The sequence below is a fragment of the Cavia porcellus genome, unplaced genomic scaffold, assembly GCF_034190915.1.
Source record: "Cavia porcellus strain 051 isolate PalLab524CR breed Dunkin Hartley unplaced genomic scaffold, mCavPor4.1 scaffold_5, whole genome shotgun sequence".
Classification (NCBI taxonomy): domain Eukaryota; kingdom Metazoa; phylum Chordata; class Mammalia; order Rodentia; family Caviidae; genus Cavia; species Cavia porcellus.
Genome location: NW_026947488.1, coordinates 59,113,011 through 59,131,720, shown reverse-complemented (window position 1 = coordinate 59,131,720; position 18,710 = coordinate 59,113,011). Strand labels below are relative to the sequence as shown.

The following is an 18,710-nucleotide window of genomic DNA, read 5'->3' as shown; positions in this document are numbered from 1 at the left end:
TCCACAGAGCCTTTGGAGAGGCACCAAATTGGCTGTCTCCATAGGACCTCTCCTGCAGGCCTATGGGCTCCTAAGAGGTTTTGGCCTTACCCTTTGGTCTACCCTTTGTGTTTGTTCTGCCCTACAGCTTTCTGTTCTCACCTTTTGGGACTGTCGTAATAATGACTGCAAACTAGGTGGTTTAAGACAATAGAAACTTACTGTCTTACATTTCTGGAGGCCAGAGTCGAAAATCAAGGAAGCAGGTCTTTCTGAAAGTACTAGGAGACTCTGCCTCTGCTTCTGTCTTCTCATAGTCTAAGTACAGCAGACAGACTGACAGACTGACAGGGACACACACACACACACAGCTACCCTACAACCTGGGGTTTTTCTTATTGGCCCTAGATGCAGTACCTCTGTGCCCTGGAGGGGAGTTGTCCCTCTGGTGCCCCCCCAGTGTTCGAACAGGAAGAGGCTTATTCTGTCTCCTGCGTCTTCCTGTCAGGCACTTCCTACTGTGGACACAGAGTCCCCTCCCTACCCTGGGCACACATTGGCTGCCCGTCTGACAAACTGCACCTCCTCTTCAAAGCAGACACACACTGCAGCCATACACCCAAGCACACACACACACACACAATGCCGGAACCTGACACCTTGGCTTTTCTTGAATGCTTCTTTCGCATGGACTCATTCTTTCCTCCAGTGCAGCTTCTTAAAATCCTCCATGTCCACAAACTCTGCACTCTCCTCTCTCAGAAGTCTTTCTGAATTCTAGAGCAGCCATTGATCCTTCCCCACCTTGTCTGGAACTGCACATACTCAGAGGACCCTACCTCTAGTGCATGATTATCCTACCACATTTACCAGGCTTCAGGCACTGACGTAGAAGCGAGGAGTGGGCAAGCAGATATTTGGATGACAGCTGTGATGTGAGCGCTGTGACCACCGCAGGTCATCACCCTGGGCAGCTGCAGGGCTTTACCTCCTGCCATTCGTCACTGAACCTGCCCAGGACCTGGCTCCTTACAGATCTTTTGTCCCCCGAGAACAGGATGTGTTACTCAGAGTGGGCCTACCCTGGAAGGAAATCACTGCTGTCAACATGGGTAATATAAAAGTGCATTATAGAAAAGCCAAAACAAAAACAATGGAAATACTACAGCAAATTAATTTGATAATGCTGAAGTGAGACTGACAATAGCTTGCCAGCCTTGTCCTTGGGGAGACTGGGTGTCCTAGCCATCCGTGTCTCTGCATTGTGGCAATGTTTTGCAACTTACTGGGTGAGCTTGACCCCTACACTGCTGAAGACCACCAAACTGCAGCCTTGGTTAACACTAGCAACATGATAGGCTCTTTGTGTTAATGAAGCAGAGTTCCATCTTTGCCAGGGTCAAAATGTGAAGGTGAAAAGTCTTATATGAAATTTAAATGCCAATCAGTGTGGCAAGATGACCCCTGCATTAGCCATCGCTGTAATATAATATTGCCGTCACTTACCTTGTATAGGCATCACTGTAATATAATAGCTGACGTAATATAATAGCCAACTTTAATGAGGAAAAATTTATTTTGGCTCATGATTTGAGAGGTTTTAGCCCATGGTCAGCCAGCTCTGTTGCTATTAGGCTGTGGCAAGGCAGAGGATGGTAGAAGGGCACAGCAGAGCAAAGCTGCTCCTCTCATGGTGGCCAGGAAGCAGGAGAGGGCAAGGGTCAGAGTCTGAGAACAGAATGTACCCATCAGAGGCACATCCCCAGGGTCATACTTCATCCAACTATCCCTCCTCCTGGTTTCTACCACCTACCTGTACCACCATTAGTTGGGACCAAGCTTTCCTCACATTTAAGGGCCCAAGCATAACATCCCTATTCTCAGAGATGCACTGGGGCACCACTGACCATCCAGGTGCTCCCTCTGGGCAGTTACCTGGATTGTTCTGCAGCCAAGCAGACTTGCCCATGCTCTGGCATCTTTTCTTTCCCTCCTTCTTTTCTTCTGGCCTTCTTTCCCGCCCTTTTGTCAGTACAGAGAGTTAGGAAAAGATTACCAATGACTCACATGAAGATGAGTTTTGGCAAGAAGTCATGGCAGGACTTCCGGTTGCCCTGCTGCACAGCACTGCTGTCTTACTCTGCTCCGCCCCTTGGCGTGTGCTCTCATAGTCCTGCAGGCTGGCTGCTGCTGTGGCTTCAGACAAGGCAGAAAAAGAAAGTAGCAGTTTCCCTGGATCTCTCCTCTGGCAGACTGCTGCATTTGTCTTATTGTCCAGGTCACTTGCGCGCCGTTGTCCTCTAGAGAGGGTAGAAAAGCCCAATTTAGCATTTACAGTCTCTAAAGCCGAGCAGGGCATAGGCGATTGCCCTTGAGTACTGGCTGAACCCACCAGTAGCTCCTGATACATTTAATGAGTTAAATGTTAGCACAATACAGACCTCTACCCTGAGTGTTAATAATCCTTCCTAATTCACACACAGGTAAGTTCTGCAGAGTCCACCAGCTAGAGCAACAATGGTGAACCTTTTAGAGCTTTCAGTGACTACAGACAGCCTGCCATGGCATGTACCGGGTTCACCACACTAATCTAAAGCATCTTTGCCACAAGTGCAGACAGGAGGGACTGTACACATGGACCCCTTTGTCCCCCATCAGGAGGCCTCTTAAGGAGCTGGAGGCCATATGCTGCTGGGCATGTGTGTGGTTTGTGAAGGGACTGACTGATTTTGATATGAGTAACCCTTTGTTTAAAGGTTGAATGTACGTATTGTTTGGTTGATGTTTCAGACCATGGTCAGGAAAATAAAGAGCAATCAGTACATAAATTGGGTGGCCACTTCCCATCAGGAGAAAAGTGACCACCAAGAATGTACAGACTTTGAAAACCAGGTACCTGTGCTGTGGCCCTAGGAGCCAGCGTCCCTTCCCCCAGAGCATATTTTGAGCTTTTGGCAGCGACAGAGCTAACCCACGTGCTTTCCAGAGGCAGCCAGCTTCTCCCCATAAAGCACCCACTTACACTTGCCAGTCTGAATCCTTAAGTTTTGCCAGATTCATTTACATGCTAATTTACATGACTTTGCCCTGATACTTTCATCTAATGCTTGGTGATGCAGAGCCCAAACAGCAGCTTCATTGTGCAGGGCTTATCATGCCCAGCTGCTTTCTGCCACTTATGGATGCTTCCCAAGCACTGGGCCCAGGCCTGGCTAAGGCTAAAAGAAGATGCACATAACATGCCTTTTCATTATTTCTCTTCCTGAGAAGGGAATCTTGAGTCGATTTATGCAAATTACCATTGCAAATTTCAACTGCATACTTTATTACGGTATCTTCTGAAATGTGGTTGCAAAATTGTATTTCATAATAAGTGCACACAGCCAAGAAAAGTTCAACAAGTGCTTTAGGGAACCTCTTCCTGCTTGGGTATCAGTTAGGCCAATGTAAGTTGTGTGCAGAGGGAGACATGAAGTGTACGGGCGTTCCATGCAGTGTGTTTGAACGTCTGTTGGTGCAGTTTAATACCATGTTTGGAAGAAGCTTAAATGAAGATGTGGCAATGAAATCTATGCTTGTTAGGATTTCTCACATTTTGTGTAAAATAAAAAGCGGCTGTTTTCCAAGGCAGCGCTGTTTGTAACTCACAGCTACTAAAGGCGTCGCCAGGTTTGAGGCAGGCTAGTCACAGAAGAGTGCAGCCTGGCTTCCTCTGCAAGACAGCATGTGGTGCAGGCGGTGCTGCCAGGGGTGGGGGCAGGTCGTGAGGATCCCCAAAAGTAAGCCTGCCATTCTTGTGGTGTTCACATCCTGTTTTTTTTTTTTAAATCGCTGTGTACTAGTTACCAACGAAAAATAATTTGCATCATTGTACTTCATGAGATAAAGTGAAACACAAAGAATGGCTGCCTTGATCAAGACCCCATAGAAGCTAGAAGAGGAGTGTAGTTTCTTTTAGGGCCCGTGTCTTTGGGGGTCAGCCTTAGCTGGAGCTCTGGGAACACTAGTTTATTGGAATCTTGATAGAGATTACTGGTACCAAGGTTCGTAGGGCAAAGAAGATTAGGAAACATTGATCCTGTTTCTCCAGTTGGAGGTCTTGTGAGAGGCTTCTGTAGGCAGTGTGTTTTATAAGCAGGTCCCTAATACAGAGGCTGGAGTACGAAGACTTGCCCAGAAATTCTGGCTCACAGCTTTGTCTTGAATATCATCCCCTAGTGCTATATTTCGTATGACCAGACTGAGAAACATTGTTGGACAGTCTCCATGAGCTGAGTTCTTCAGCTTTGCTTGGAATTCCCTGGGACATCTGGTCACTAAAACAACTCATGTTTGAGTATGCAGCATATGACAGGATGCCTCCATTTAGTCTAAATCATTTGGTCCGACAGTCCTTAAAGGAAGCTGTTTGAGAGGGGAGGAAATGGGACCAGGGAGTCTAAGCAAGCTATTTTTCCAGGTCACTTCCAGTCCCACCAGAGCACTGAGGTCCTGCTAAAGCCCTGACAGAGGTCACTAAAAACGGACCGGATCTGCTGGGCACATGACCAGTTCCATGAGGGCGGGGCACTCCCCTCACCGCATGGCAGCTCCTCTGGGGTTAGCCGTGCTCTTCCTGGGAGAAGCTGACAAACTACCTGGATTTGCTGGCAGATATACACTCCTTCCCTAAGGACCTGTGAAGGGTCCTGATCACCTCCACATTTTGGTATTGTTGGGGCCATGTACATACCATAGGTCTAGGCTTTACCTTCAAAATAGAAGTGATCTTCCTTCAGTCTGATACCGCACAAATTCTCCATGCAAATAAAATATGAACTGGTGTGTGTCCACTAGTCCACGTACAGTATCTGCTCACACAAACCTGTTCTCACATTTCCACCAGTACGCACACAACTGTGTGATCTATACTGACCTGTGAGCGGGAGTGGCCCCTATGGCAGGTCATAGGGAATCATCAAAGTTGTTGGGCCCTTATGCGGGAGAGAGTGGCCTTGCTGGGTAGCTAGTTCTGCTTTCTTCCTAATGTTGTCTTATTCCTCCAAAGTGGACTTCAAGAGCTGTAGATGTGACCATACTGCAAATGCAGAGGAAAAAAACTAGTGCCACAAAAAAATGGAGGGCAGGAGAGACAGCGATAGCAGAACTAATGCGTGGAGCTTGGCGTTTAGTTCTGAGTTTCCTGGTAGCTGTAGGGAATGGAAACTATACTTATTCCCACATACCAGTTACAGTAAGTTCTACGGGTTTGCATGGTATACCAGATGTTGCCACCACTTGAACAAGTTTATACAGTAAGGCAGGGGCAGGTTTATAGTGAATGGGGTTTCTTGAGCCGGCCTACAAGGAGGTGCATGAAATACTTTGGCAGGTTGGGTGTCCAATGACAGTGTAACTAACATAGCAGACTAATTACCTGGCAATTGTGATAGTCTTTTACAGGCCTTTAAAGTGATGGGTCACTCCCTACTGAAACTGCTGTGTGGAGTGTAGACAAGCAGCTGAGGCCTGCGACCCCTGTGGATGTGGTCTGATTTGGAAGACTCGGCAGAATGATGGTAGACACAGCTTTTGGTGTTCTGTAACTCCCAGGAACCTCAGGAACACAGTCTGCTTTGATGTTAACCGATCTTGAATTGCAGCAGTCAGCCTAGCTCCCTCCTGAGGCCACTCCTGGACCATGATCATGCTGTATAAGAAAGAGCATGCCTGTCAGTGTGGACCTCGAGTTATGGCTCTCCACTTAGGTGGCACAAATGATAGTGAAGTACAGTTGTTTTTCACTAGTTTTTGTGGTGTGGTTGCAGATGCTTCCAGAGAAGCAGCACCTAGAACCATCCCCTAGACGCGATGATAGCAGCCTCCTCAGCTTTCAGTGTTAACAAACAGCTAGCCGTGGCACACTTGCTGTAGGTTTGCCACCACTGTCTCCGAGGCTGCCCTGAGACATGCTCCAAAGGAGCCAGCACACAAGAGTCATCTTTTATTTCCTCACCAAAACCCATGAGTTAGTGTCAGAGAAGATGCAAGATTGTCCCTGTAACCTTGATGACTTGCTAGAGTCCCTGGGACAGTCACTTCCCTCACTAGTAGCTCTGGTTCATTTTTGCTCAGTAGGGGGTGAGGTGTGCTCCCAGTCCTGCAGCCTTGCCCCCTTGTGAAGGGTGTCTGTCTCTGTCACTCAGCCTCTCTACATCTCAACACCCCCATGTCCTCCTAGATAGCATTCATGTGTACCCCTTTCTCCCCAGCCTACTCTTTTCTTCTCCTGTCCCTTTGTCTAGCTTCTAGGTCTTTTCATTTGTTTGCTATTTGTCCCTCTTGCTTTTGTGGCAGTTGCCATCCTACAACTAAAATTATCTTTTGATCCTCCAGGTACAGGGAAGTACCTCAGAACCCTGAATGTCTCCAGTTCCCTGGCCCCATCTTGTCCTCTCCCCAAGCTCCCACACATTCCATTTTTGCTTTAGCTTCACGCTTCCCCCTAAAACACAGTCCTCTGCTTTATCATCTGTTTACCACTTCTGAAGCTAGTAATTCTTGCAGAGTATGCTGATTTCCATTACTCTGTTTTCTCTTCTGCCTGAACAACTTATAATGAACATTTCTTGTAATGAAGTTCTTCAGACCACAGATACTCTTTTTATTTATGTTTTTATTTGTTTTTATTTTGCTTACACTTTGGAAGACTGTTTTTGTTGAATTTAGAGTTTTGAATCCACTTGATTTGTTAGTTCTCCGCATTTTCATGATGGCAGTCCAGGTTTTTGGTCTCTTTTTTTGTCAGCCATCATCCCAGTAATCATTTCTTTGTGTATCACATATCATTTTTTTCTGCCTGCTTTCCAGATTTTATCTTTGGTTTCAGCAATTTGACTCTGATGTGGGGCTGTTTTAAAACATCCTTCTTGAAGTTTGCTGAGAGTTTCTTAAATCTAAGTATATCTGTGAATTTAGGAGGCGTCGTCTTCTCTTTTGTTGTGTTCTCCATCTGCTCCTCTTCCTGGACTTCAGTGAGCTGTTTGGTATTGAGGTTCTGTTATTGAGTTATTGAGGTTCTGTTTATGAATTTTTCAATTTTTTCTATTTATGCTTTTTAGATAATTCATATTGATCTGTTTTCAAGATCTCTAGCTGTTGTTTGTATTCTATCCAATTTACTGCCTAATCCAGCAGTAATTTTTTAAAAATTCAAATACTATATGTCTTAATTCTAAATTTGTACTTGGTTTTTCTTTATAGTTTCTCTTTTCTTTGCTGAGATTTTTTAAGTCTGTGTCTTTATTGTGGTTATGATTTTCTTTATATATTTGAGCATAATATTAACTATTTTAAATTTTTCTGTTACTTTTAACATCTGGGCCATCTCAGGGCATTGTATTTATTTATTTTTTTGTTGAAGATTGCTTACATTTTCCTCACACTTCATATGTTAGTTTTTCATCATATCTTACACATTGTGGTAAAGTCTGTGGGTTCTGTTTGTGTCTTAGGTCACTTTCTCGTTACTGGAACACAATACCCAACACATGCAACTTAATTTGGGCTCACATTTTTAGTCCATGATTGGGCAGGATGGTGTGGTAGTCAGTTCTGGTAGAGAAAACTTGCTTATCTAATGGTGAACAGGAAACAGAGAGGGAAGGGAGTACCCAGGGAGGATCACATCCCCAGTGACCCACCTCTTCCAACTAGGATCCATCCTCTGGGAGACATTTAGTGCCCCCATGATCTGGTCACCTCCCACATGAGCACATGAGGCTTTGGGAGGTCATTTAGATATAACAGTAACAGTTTTCTTTGGCAAATACTTATTGGTTGTTTTAGCTGGCAGCTAAATTATCTGGATCTCAATTCTCAGTTTTTTCCCCCAAGGTAAGGAGCAACTAAAAGTTCTATTCAAATGCCTTTTGTTTGTTTCTGTTTTATTTTGTTTTGTGTTAGGTAAGTTGCTTAGGGTCTGCTTGGGACAGTCAAGAAAACTGGGCAGCATTTGTTTGTAGACCTTGGGGTCCTTTCTCTGGGACTTTCTCGTGTCCAAGATGTCTTATCCCTCTGGCAGCTCTGGTAGTTTTGTAATTCTTCTTCTAACTCCTCAGCCAGTAAGGCTGGGTTTCCTTCCAACCTTTAGCCACCCCTTACCTGGACAAGAGTCTAGGGAGAAGTCGTACAAGTAGGAAGTTCACCTTGAGCTGGTCCCTTCTTTTGAGTGTCGCATGGGGCATTTTCCAGCGCTCTCAGAGAGTTGTTTGTTATGTTTTCCTCAGGTTATAATCATAATCTGAAAGCGAGGCTCTGCCATTGCAGAAGTCAGAGTTTCCCTGCTCCCGCCATCTGGGTTGGTTAGGCTGCTCCCCAACCTCATCTTTGTCACCGGTAGCTGCATTTAGAGACCTGTATGTTGGTCCCATCTTTCTTCCAGTGATCAGCCAACGGCAGTGTCTCCCTCTGCCAGACCCTAGAGGGCGTCCTAGGACTCTGGCCCTCTTCATGTTCCAGTGGCAGCAGTTCTGTGTTACAGTTTCTCCCCAGGGCTGGAAGTGACTTGTGAGAAGGGACCAGGGCTTATTCCAGCACACAGAAGGCTCTCAGGGGTTAGTGAGTGAGCACCCATGACTTCATTGTCCACCGCACAGGAGCTGTGAGGAACACCAGCTTCTTCCTGCAGAGCTGACCTTTCTGGAGAGGGGGACTCCAGCTGGCAGAAGCGTGGGACCCGCTACTGTGTCTCAGGTCTGGAAAAACAGATGATGCTGGGGCGCTAGAAATAGTGTGATAATCAAGATTCAACCAAGCCCTTATTAAAAGTTCTTGATTGTATTCTGTTGTTTGAGAGCTGACTTTTTCCCACTGAGAGGCAAATGGACTGCCTGTGAAATGGGCTCTGCGGAGCTGTTTTGGCCAGTGACCACCACATTCTGACCACAGGGATCCGGATACAGCGTGCTCTCTGGGCAAGGGCAGTGACAGCTTGGTGTGCGTGATCCACAGGGTGAAACATTGAGGGTCACTGAGTCGCAGGCCAGTGGCCGAGACTGACCAGTATGAAATCTTTCCAGTTTAGGAGAGGAGGCATTAAATAAGGGACCCTAGGACTGATCTGAGGGTTCAGAATGTGATTGAGGAGGAGCTGAACCTCAGATTCCTAATAAATATTAACCATGTGGAAGAGCATTCTAGGGGAGGGAACAGCATGAGAAAAAGTATGTGAAGTGACTTGGGAGTTCAGAATGGAATATTGTTACTAACATCAAGCAGAACAAGGACAAATCTGTGTTCTATGACCTCATTCCTTCCAAAGGCAGCCCTTCTGCAGCCCCAGGGGAAAGCCTCAGGTGTCTACTAAGTACACACTTAACTTGGCGGGATTCGGCAGACCCTCCAGGGGAAAAACCATGCACATGTAGAATCTGTGTGGTTCTCTCCCTTCAGAGATAGCAGGTCCTCCATCAGCTTCCTGCTTTGGGTCACTCTTCAGTGCTTGTTATGGTACTTTTCATAAATTAAAATACAAGCAGTTCCGCCATTATTGAAAACAAAATTGAATACTCTATCAGGCAGAGCTGATGCTGTATCACACGTACAGAGGTGGCGCCTGTCCTTCAGTACAGTCTACTCTGCTATGGGCAGTCTGAAGTGGCTCCGTGGCCTTGATGGGCAGGGAAGGCTGCCAGGACAGATCTCAGAGAGGGGACAGTAAAGGAAGCAGAGGCTGCTCTAATGCTAATGTAGAAGCTTGGAAGTGGGCAGCAGGTACAAGGGAGCTGGAGAAATCAGAAGCTTGGTTTCCTTATTGCCGCCTCTGCAGTCAGCCTGTGCAATAAGATGAGACAGGGATGTGATACGTGAGTGTGCAGTAAACGGTGTCTGTGATTATGGAGGCTGCTGGACTGAGCCTTGCTGGGCTGTGACCCACTGGCATAATTTCTTGCCATCCGGTGGCTTCTCTGTCCCCCGTGGAGGCCGAAGTGAAACAGGGTTGTCATTGTTACAGTCATCATTAGTAGCAGCTCCATCACCATCCAGGTGCTGACCTTTGAGAAATACAATTCCCCATGGGTCTTTGTCATTAGGTAAGTATAAATAGGCTGTGTTAACAGAAACTCAGAATGACAGTGACTTAAGACAGAGGATAAAGTCTGTGTCACACAATCTGGGAATAAGCAGTCTTGCACTGCTGAGATAGCATCTCAGGATGAAGGAATCAAGCTGTGTCAATCTGTCATCACTCCTGTGTCATCTTCACCTGGAGGATGCAGCCAAAGGAGGCAGCTGTGGGCACATTCACCCACAGAGGACCCTTCCCTGAAGATGTGTACAGCCTTGACTGGAACTTAGCCGCCCAGCAGCAAAGGAAGCTGGGAAATAGAGTCTCTCACAGCCATGGAGAGCCTTTTACACATCTGAAATTATATATTGAGGTCATTTGGCAGTCTTGGCCTTCCGTCTTGAGCCTATGCGTGTGGCTTTGGCTCAACAGTGAGTCCGCGGAAGGAGCCTGATGACCACTGTTGAGTTGTTTCTCACTGCTCTGCACATCTCCTAAGGGTGTGAGGAGACAGTACTGCCCCTCAAGATCCATCAATAAAAGAAGGTGTGTGACTGCCCAAAACTGAAGCTGTGCCCACATTACCATGTTCCAGACTCGTTCCCTGGTGGCTCTAGGCAGAACACTGCACAGCCAGGCTACAAAGAGCCCAGGTGCTGCCCAGATTTTGGCATTGAGCTTGCCAGCTCTGTCACAGACTGACAGGGTCAACTTGCCAGGTCTCTGCTTTCATCACCAAAGTAGTTGGGTCGGGTTGGGTTGGCTTGGGCTTTGTCTAACATGTGTGCCCAGTGCCTGTACTCCAGCAAACAGTAACTCCCTGGAACCTCATGTTAAAACAGAATTCTAGAATGATACAGCCATGTTCAGTGTTTTGCATGTGATTTTGCTTGTGTTCTGTGACCTTATTCCTTCCAAAGGCAGCCCTTCTGTGACCCAAGGGGATGAGTTGAGCATGTGATTTTATTAGCTAATAGGCCTGCACTCACACACACACACACACACACACACACACACACACACACACACACTGCACACTTGTGCATTCCATCTAGGGTGCTGGGACCCTGAGCTTTCCTATTTCCATGGGCCTCCCTTGGTTGTACTTTTCATAGTTACAATTGATTCATAGTTTGCTACACTTTGAAACTTTATTTAAACTTTGTTTTTATTTAAAAGACCTTTCCTTCTAAATTCAGAAATGTATGTTCATGGTAGAAAATGTATAATGAAGGAACAAAAATTTGCCCATAATGTCACTATTCAGACACTGGTACAAAGTGTATCCCAGTACTTCAATATTAGAAAAAAATATGAAAAATACTCATATCTACTTTAGTTAGTCAAGTTGGGATCACATTACACGTGGTGTTGTATAGTGTCTTTTTCACTCAGTGACCATTTCCCCAAATCCTTAAACTCTTTTTTTTTTTTTCAAGAACATGGCTTCAAACGACTTCCAAGGACTCTAATCATGTGGGAAACCACACAGCACCCAATCAATGCTCTGGACGCTCAGGCCAAGGCTGAGTCTTTGTTGTTAATTGCACGGCAGTGATTCTCCATCTCACACTGAAATTGTCTTAGCTCCTACTCATGGCACTGTGTGAGCATAAGCCCATCAAGTTTGGGTGGCCTGGCCAAGGCCACACAGCAGATGAGTGGCTGTCTGGTTGCAAGGCTGGCTGCCTCTCCCAGCTGCCAGGACAAACGAGGCACAGGGGTGGCACAGGGATGCTGGTGACAGTTAAGCCCCAACATGGCTTAAGAAGAAGAGAGCCAGTGGGGTGTTTGACAAGATGTCATTCTGCATGGTCTGCTGTGCTGTCACCAGAGGCTGGCCGTCTACTCTGTGTTCCCCTCCAGTGACAAGATCCTTCTCAGGACAGCGGGGAGACCACACCTGTGTTCCAGGACCTAGAGGAGAGGATTTGGAAACGCTGGCAGATTCTGGATGCGATCTGTTCTCTGTACCTTTTGCTCTTGTCACTTCTTCCCATTTTTCTCTCCTACTCCAAAGAATATTCTCCCTTAAAAAATTGCTCTTGCCCATGGTTAGTTCAGGCTCCCTTCATCTGAGAGGAACATTGCTTGTAGAGCCTGCACCAGATGTGGCATGGATATCCTTTCTTGGTGGTTTATGTCACTGTCTGAGGCCACTGAGCTTTTTCCCTCTTGCTTTGCAGAACTTTCCAGTTCTGACCTTTCTGTGTTTTTCTCCAATAGGCAACCATTGGGATTGACTTCTTGTCAAAAACCATGTACTTGGAGGACCGTACGGTGAGCACCTGATTTTAGAATGGGGAGGAGAAGGGGCGCTCCAATGGGCTTGTGTCCTGGGATCCTTAACTGGGCATTCCAGAGAGTGTGCCTAGCCTGGGGGGCTGGAGCTGGTGGTGCCAGCATTGTAGAGCTGTTTCCCCAGCCCTTTACAGCAGGAGGAGCCCACTGACCCCTCCAACCCTGGCCCTGCAGGTTCGTCTGCAGCTGTGGGACACTGCTGGCCAGGAAAGGTTCCGCAGCCTGATCCCCAGCTATATCCGGGACTCCACGGTAGCTGTGGTGGTGTACGACATCACAAGTGAGTGACAAGGGTCTGTGCATGAAGGACGGTCACTGTTGGGATCCAGGGCCCAGGTGTGACCTTGCCCACGCAGGGATCTACAGACACATGCACATGTGTGTTCCTGAAAAACAGGAATGCAGTGCTTAGGGCTAGAGAGGGTGAATTGCTGAAGCTGGCCTGGCTCCAGCCTCTCTGCCCCTGCCTTGTGCTAACTGTGTGTGTGTGTGTGTGTGTGTCAGTGTGCCAGTGTGGGAGAAGGTGCTAGTCCCTGAGAAGAAGCAGCTGTGATTTGTCAGCTGGCCTCCCCTCTTCTCACCAGACTACCTGGAGGGGAGCTGCTCCCCTACTCTTCCATTGTGAGGAGACTGCGCTGTAGAGTTCCCGCTTCCCTAGGGGCTGCTGTATCCCCTGTTCCGTTCCTCAGTTTCCCGGCTCAGTCAGATCAGGTGCATTCATTTTTCACTCTGCTCTAAGCCACCATGGCCAGCTCTGTTTGCCTCTGAAGCCATGTCTGGTAGACATCATGACACAGTAACCTTCTAGCTGGAGTGCCCACTCCCTCAAAGGGCAGCTGGGCAGTGTGAGGGCTCTCAGGGCTGTGGGGCAGGCGCTGCTCCCTGTGAGCCCCCAGTGGGCCTGGCCAGTGTGGACAGTGCTGCCCTGGGGCAGGAGTCAGAGTGCAGACTCTCTCTCCTGCTGCTCCCGGTCCCCTTCTGAGGCCATCCCTCACTTGTAGTTTATCCTCACTTTCTGCCTCCAGATCTCAATTCCTTCCAGCAGACCTCCAAGTGGATTGACGATGTCAGGACAGAGCGGGGCAGTGACGTCATCATCATGCTGGTGGGCAACAAGACGGACCTGGCAGACAAGAGGTAGGAGCTTGGGCACAGAGGTTCGGGGCTGCACAGCCCATCTGTCCCCTCTCTCCCCTTCAGCTCCCGCTGTCCTGTGGGGCAGTCCTTCCTCGTCTCACATCATTTCCCCCGCCTCTGCCAGGGGCTGCTCTTCCACAGAACTGATTTCCCCCTCCCCCATCTCCAGGCAGATAACCATCGAGGAAGGGGAGCAGCGTGCCAAAGAACTGAGCGTCATGTTCATTGAGACCAGCGCAAAGACCGGTTACAACGTGAAGCAGGTGAGGCACACTTGGTACTGGCCCTGTATGCGTGGCTTCTGGGTGTTGTCTTGGGTTAGTACCTGCTGGCCCTCGATTGGGCTGGGGCAGCCAACCAGAGAATCCATAAACCTTCCCAATGGGGAAGGAGCGAATGTCCAGAGCTCAAGCACATGAAAGAGGGGTCACCCCTTTGGGGGCTGTCAGGACTACCCTACCAGTGACCAGTCTTGGGCCCCTGCTGTGTCAGTGTCCAACAGTGACTCCCAAGTGTCTGAGGGAAGCCACAGGTCCTAGCATCTTGCCTTACTTTGGATAAGAGATGTAGAAATGTAATCCCATCAACATCCTGGGCTTGTGCCTTATGCTTGACAAGTGCTAGGGACCACGGAGGGCAACTGAGGCTTGGAGCAAAGAGCCCACCATCATGGGACTGAATTCATAGCAGGGAGGCCAGGTGGAGCGTAGGGCTGGGCCTCCGAGCACCGTGCTTAGCCCAGATCTACACACCCCGGGTAGTCCCAGGACGAGATTCAACAGGTGCGCAATTTGGCTAGAGAAAACCCCACTTTTCCTGTCACTGGCCTGTGACTGCAGCACAGGATATTCTTCATGACAGCTGTAGACATCAGTGCAGTGGCTTTCCGGCTGACAGAAAGCACAGGTGTTTCCTTACTGCCTCCTGTCACTGCAGGTTGGACTTTACACGCATCAGTACTTTGGTATCACACTCGGTACTACACCTACTGCTGGTTCTTGCTGTGTCATGTGTTCATTAGGAAGGGCAGGTCTCACTGTGCCACACATTGGCATCTTTAAATACTAGGAAGTTTAATTCGGCACCAAATAGTTTTCTTCAGAATCCCATGTAATCAGTTTCACACATTAAAAGGAGACCCTGAGTTTCACCAGACTGCCAAAGGGGTGAGGATGACCCAGCTTTGAGATTAAGGAGGTGGCCAGCATCCTGGGCAGGGACAGCAATGGGAGCAGAGGCCCGGTGGCAGGGTGCTATGGCATGGGTAGGGGACTGAAGGAGAAGCATGGCCTGGTACGGTGTCCTTTCTACCCCCAGCACCAGCGCTGCCTGGGAGCTTCTGGATACAGTGATGCCTCACCCCAGGTGGAGGGTATTAGTGGTGGTAGAGAAGGCAGGATAGCAGGGGAGTGGGCAGGGTCAGAGTCAGAGGGGCACTGGTGACATGAAGGAGACCCCAGATCTCTTGGGATTCAGGCTCTGCTGCCCTGTCAGAGTGCCCTCCACACAGCTGCATCCGCCTTTGCTGGTTTTTGTGGGTGTCAGGTGTGAGTCAGGGGCTTCATGCAGGGGAGGCTGGGCTGCCGCTCTCTGGGGACCCTGAGGAAAAGTTGTGGGAAGCCAGGTGGGCCACAGAGCAAAAAGCACCTGCTCCACCGTGCACATGTGGGCTGCCCGTAATCCTAGAAAGCACTGGAGCTTGGGCAGTGGTTTCAGCAGAAGGTAAACACGGTCGTTTCTAACCCATGGGGTTCAGAAGAGAGGTCTCTGTGCAGTGCAGACTCCTGCACACCAAACGTGACATCATAGGGTCACAGAAACCCACACCCAACCCAAGAGGCTCATGCTGACTGGTGGGGTGGCCACTGGCAGAGGCTGTGGCCATTTTGATAGGCAGAGAGGTAGAGTGGGCCACCTTGGCCAGGCTGTAGAGGGAAGCATCCAGGCCCTCCATGTCCACACCCCTGCAGCCTGCCTGTGGGGCCCAGGCTCTGCTGGGCTCTTCCTTACTGGGGCTCAGGCTGCCAGGTGCTCACAGAGGACTGGGCCTAGGATCATGCCATGAGTCAGACTCACCTTGTCTTCAAGGTGGCTCTTCAGTGGCCCCCTGAGTTCCTGCAGTTGGTATTTAGGGACTGAGGAGCAGTTCTCATTGATTTGTCCATTTGAGCAGCTATATAAATCCCACAGATGGTGTGGCTTATAAATAACAGAAATTTGTTTCTCATAGTCCTTGGGGCTAGTAAGTCCCAGACCAACATGGTGGCAGTGTCTGGTGGGCGTGTGCCTCCTGGTAGAACCTCCTGCCGTCACATGGAAGGGACACATAGGCTCCTCAGGCTTCCTCCACAAGGACATTAATCCCGTTCACCAGGGCTCTGCCCTCAGGATCAGTCACCTCCTAACAGCTCCACCCATAAAACTATCACAGTAGGTTTCAATGGATGAATTTTGGGAGAATGCAGGCATTCATAGCGTAGAAGTTTGGAGTCTTTGGTTACCTCCAAGATTTCATGTGTCAGCACCTCCCCTACCAGGCACAGCCCTGCAGCCCACCTGTACCCAACATGCTGGCATTGACACAGACTCACATGTGTAGAGAACATGCTCACCCATACCCATGTACCAAATACGCCTTTCCCCACACTACACAGATCTACCTCTGTGTGGTGGTGAAGAACACCACCTCTTCACACCCACATGCATTTATATGTGCATTTATGCATTTATGCACACGTGTACCACTTACAGCATACACTGTACACATAACCCTAGGCAACACACACATGTCTCACACATATAGTAGACACGTCACCATCACAGCCCCACAGCCCTACAGTGTCACGTCCTTACTCCCACACCCCTCATTTGACTGTGGCCCTGGCTCCACTTGTTGCCTGCAGTGCCTGCAGACTGTGGAGTCTATAAAGAGAGTTGTTTGGGCAGGTCCAGGTTGGCTTCCTACACCAGTCCCTACGGGGGCAGCAGCCAAAGGCCACCTAAGGGCCTAAACACAAGGGCTCTGGCTCATTCTTTACACCAGAATAGGTCCTTTCAGTCTGTGCTGTGACCCAAGCTCCCCGCTGGTGACCCTGTGGGCAGCCTGCTTAGGTGAGAAGTGGTGGCCTTGTTCTCCCCTTCCACATACTGACCTGCTCTGTGAGAAGCCCGGGTTGGAGTGGGGGAGCAGAGAGTTGAGGAGCCCCGCCTGCCCATGAAGGCAAGCAGACAAGGGGAAGCCAGAGGGTAGAGCCATGACTGGGTGGGGGAAGGCCGGGCAGTACAGGGCTCACCCTGCGTCTCCCCGTCTTGGCAGCTCTTCAGACGTGTGGCATCCGCTCTGCCCGGCATGGAGAATGTCCAGGAGAAAAGCAAAGAAGGGAGTATCCTTTTCCTCTGCCACTTGAGTGAGGGATGTGCCAGAGAAGCTGTTCACTCACACTTAGCGCTATAGCTGGGTGTCTCTCAGCCCTGTCCAGCTCTAGCCGTCAGTGCCGCTCCCTCCTCAGCACTGAGGGAGGGAGTATATGGCGCAGGGGTGGAGGGTAGGGTGGGAAAAGAAGCAGCTCTGCCATTCTGTTGTGAACAGCCTGAGCTTTTCACGAGGAAAGGTAGACTCCACCACAGGGAAGGCTTGTGTGGCCCATGAATGTGACTGAACCATGTCTTGGTCCACACAAGATGACTCCTTCCATGTCCTGCCTGCTTCCTGGGCCCAGCCCCACAGAGCCCTATCTCCTCATGACTGTGGAGCCCAAATCTGAGCCCACACTTAGGTGCTGAAATTGAGTTGTTGCCCGATGTGCCTAGTGCCCCACGGCATGTCAGTTGAGGAGTTAGGGTTCATACTGGGGCTTCCTTCTTCTTCCAGCCCAGTTCCACTGGGGAAACTTCCTCAGAGTGCATCTGAGAGGACAGGAGGAGAACTGCCTAGATTGCACCTAGTCAGGTCCCTGGCTGGTAAGCCGCTGGAGACTTGAGTGCTCAGTCAGCCTGTATCCTTCAGAATGGGACGAGTCTCTACACAGCAACTTCCCAGCATCCTGCACTCATTCTCATAGGGGGATACCTGCGGCTAATCAGAGAATGGTCTCAGAAGTCAGAGGGCAACTTCAGGCTGATGAGGGTTGAATCACGTAGTTTAATATTGGAAGCCAAAAGGAGTTGACGTCCTGGCCACACTTGTCCCTCCCCTCTGCTTGATGTAGTCTATGCCAGAGGGGGGATCAGGTTTGGGACACTGAGAGCCTCAGAGTATACTTGAGTCCCAAAGAGCAGGTTCCCCAGCAGTGCCCAGAGGTCATGCAGTAGTCAGTGTGTTCCCATAGGATAGACATAGCTCAGGGGAAGCAGTGTGAGGACTGTGTCCTGGTTGCTTAGTCACGAGACTCCAGTTATGGGTGAAGAAGCACTCTTGGGGGCTGTCAGGGACTCCTCAAAGCTCAGTGGAAGAGCTGGGCACCACACCTTGGGAGAGAACCCCATGGTGTCATCTGTCACATGCACCTCCTTTGAGGTGCCAGGAACCTACAGAAGGCAGCCTGAGGGGGGAAGAATCAAGGTGTAGGTGTTCCCTGCACACCTGCCAGCAGGAGCAGGGCTGCAGACAGCCTGATCTCATCCTGCCCACTGTGAAGATGTGGCCCACTGACCAAGGGAGGTGGTGACTGTTTCATCCCCATCCCCCCAAAGACCCATGCCCCATGCTAGGTCATATGGGTCCAGAGTGACATCTTAGCACATCTTCATCATAGTGTCTAGCATGGCAACCAACTATGGGTGACCTGGAGAACCCTGGGGAGAAAAACTACAGAGGACACATAGCAAAAACTACAAGGATGAGGTCACTTGTGTCCCTTTTACCAGCTATGGGAACCCCATCTGGCAGACCCAGCTTCCCCTCACTCTCCAGAAGCCCACTCTTTAGGCCTTCTACAAGACAGAGGCTGGACCAGCCTCAAACAGAGCCCTAAAGGGACCAGTTAGAGGCAGGCAGCAGTCACTGTGGTTTAGCCAGAATGGTACAGTGCTTCTATTTACTGATGGTTCAAATCAGATCTTTGAAGAGGTACACAGTACTTTGAAGTTATGTCAAGTTGTGTTCAACATCAAGACCAACCACACAGTACCTTGTGATGTATGAGATGGCCTTATCTACTCTGCTAAGGTCCTGGCAAGTGTGTGAGCTCGGATATTTTGTCTTCTGCCTCTAGGTGCAGGTGAGAGACTGTTGTCTCTCATCTTC

The 18,710-nt window shown here is 49.2% G+C and overlaps 1 protein-coding gene across 3 annotated transcripts in view; it reads left to right on the top strand.

Moving 5' to 3' along the window:
• Nucleotides 1-18,710, top strand: part of Rab6b (RAB6B, member RAS oncogene family) — a 56,435-nt gene that overhangs the window by 30,574 nt on the left and 7,151 nt on the right. For all 3 annotated transcript variants that reach the window (XM_023560226.2, XM_003476730.5, XM_023560227.2), the window contains exons 3-7: nt 12,254-12,307; nt 12,503-12,608; nt 13,354-13,465; nt 13,635-13,728; nt 16,782-16,848. In XM_023560226.2, coding sequence (XP_023415994.1) covers nt 12,254-12,307; nt 12,503-12,608; nt 13,354-13,465; nt 13,635-13,728; nt 16,782-16,848 — 433 coding nt within the window. The remainder of the gene's footprint in view (nt 1-12,253; nt 12,308-12,502; nt 12,609-13,353; nt 13,466-13,634; nt 13,729-16,781; nt 16,849-18,710) is intronic.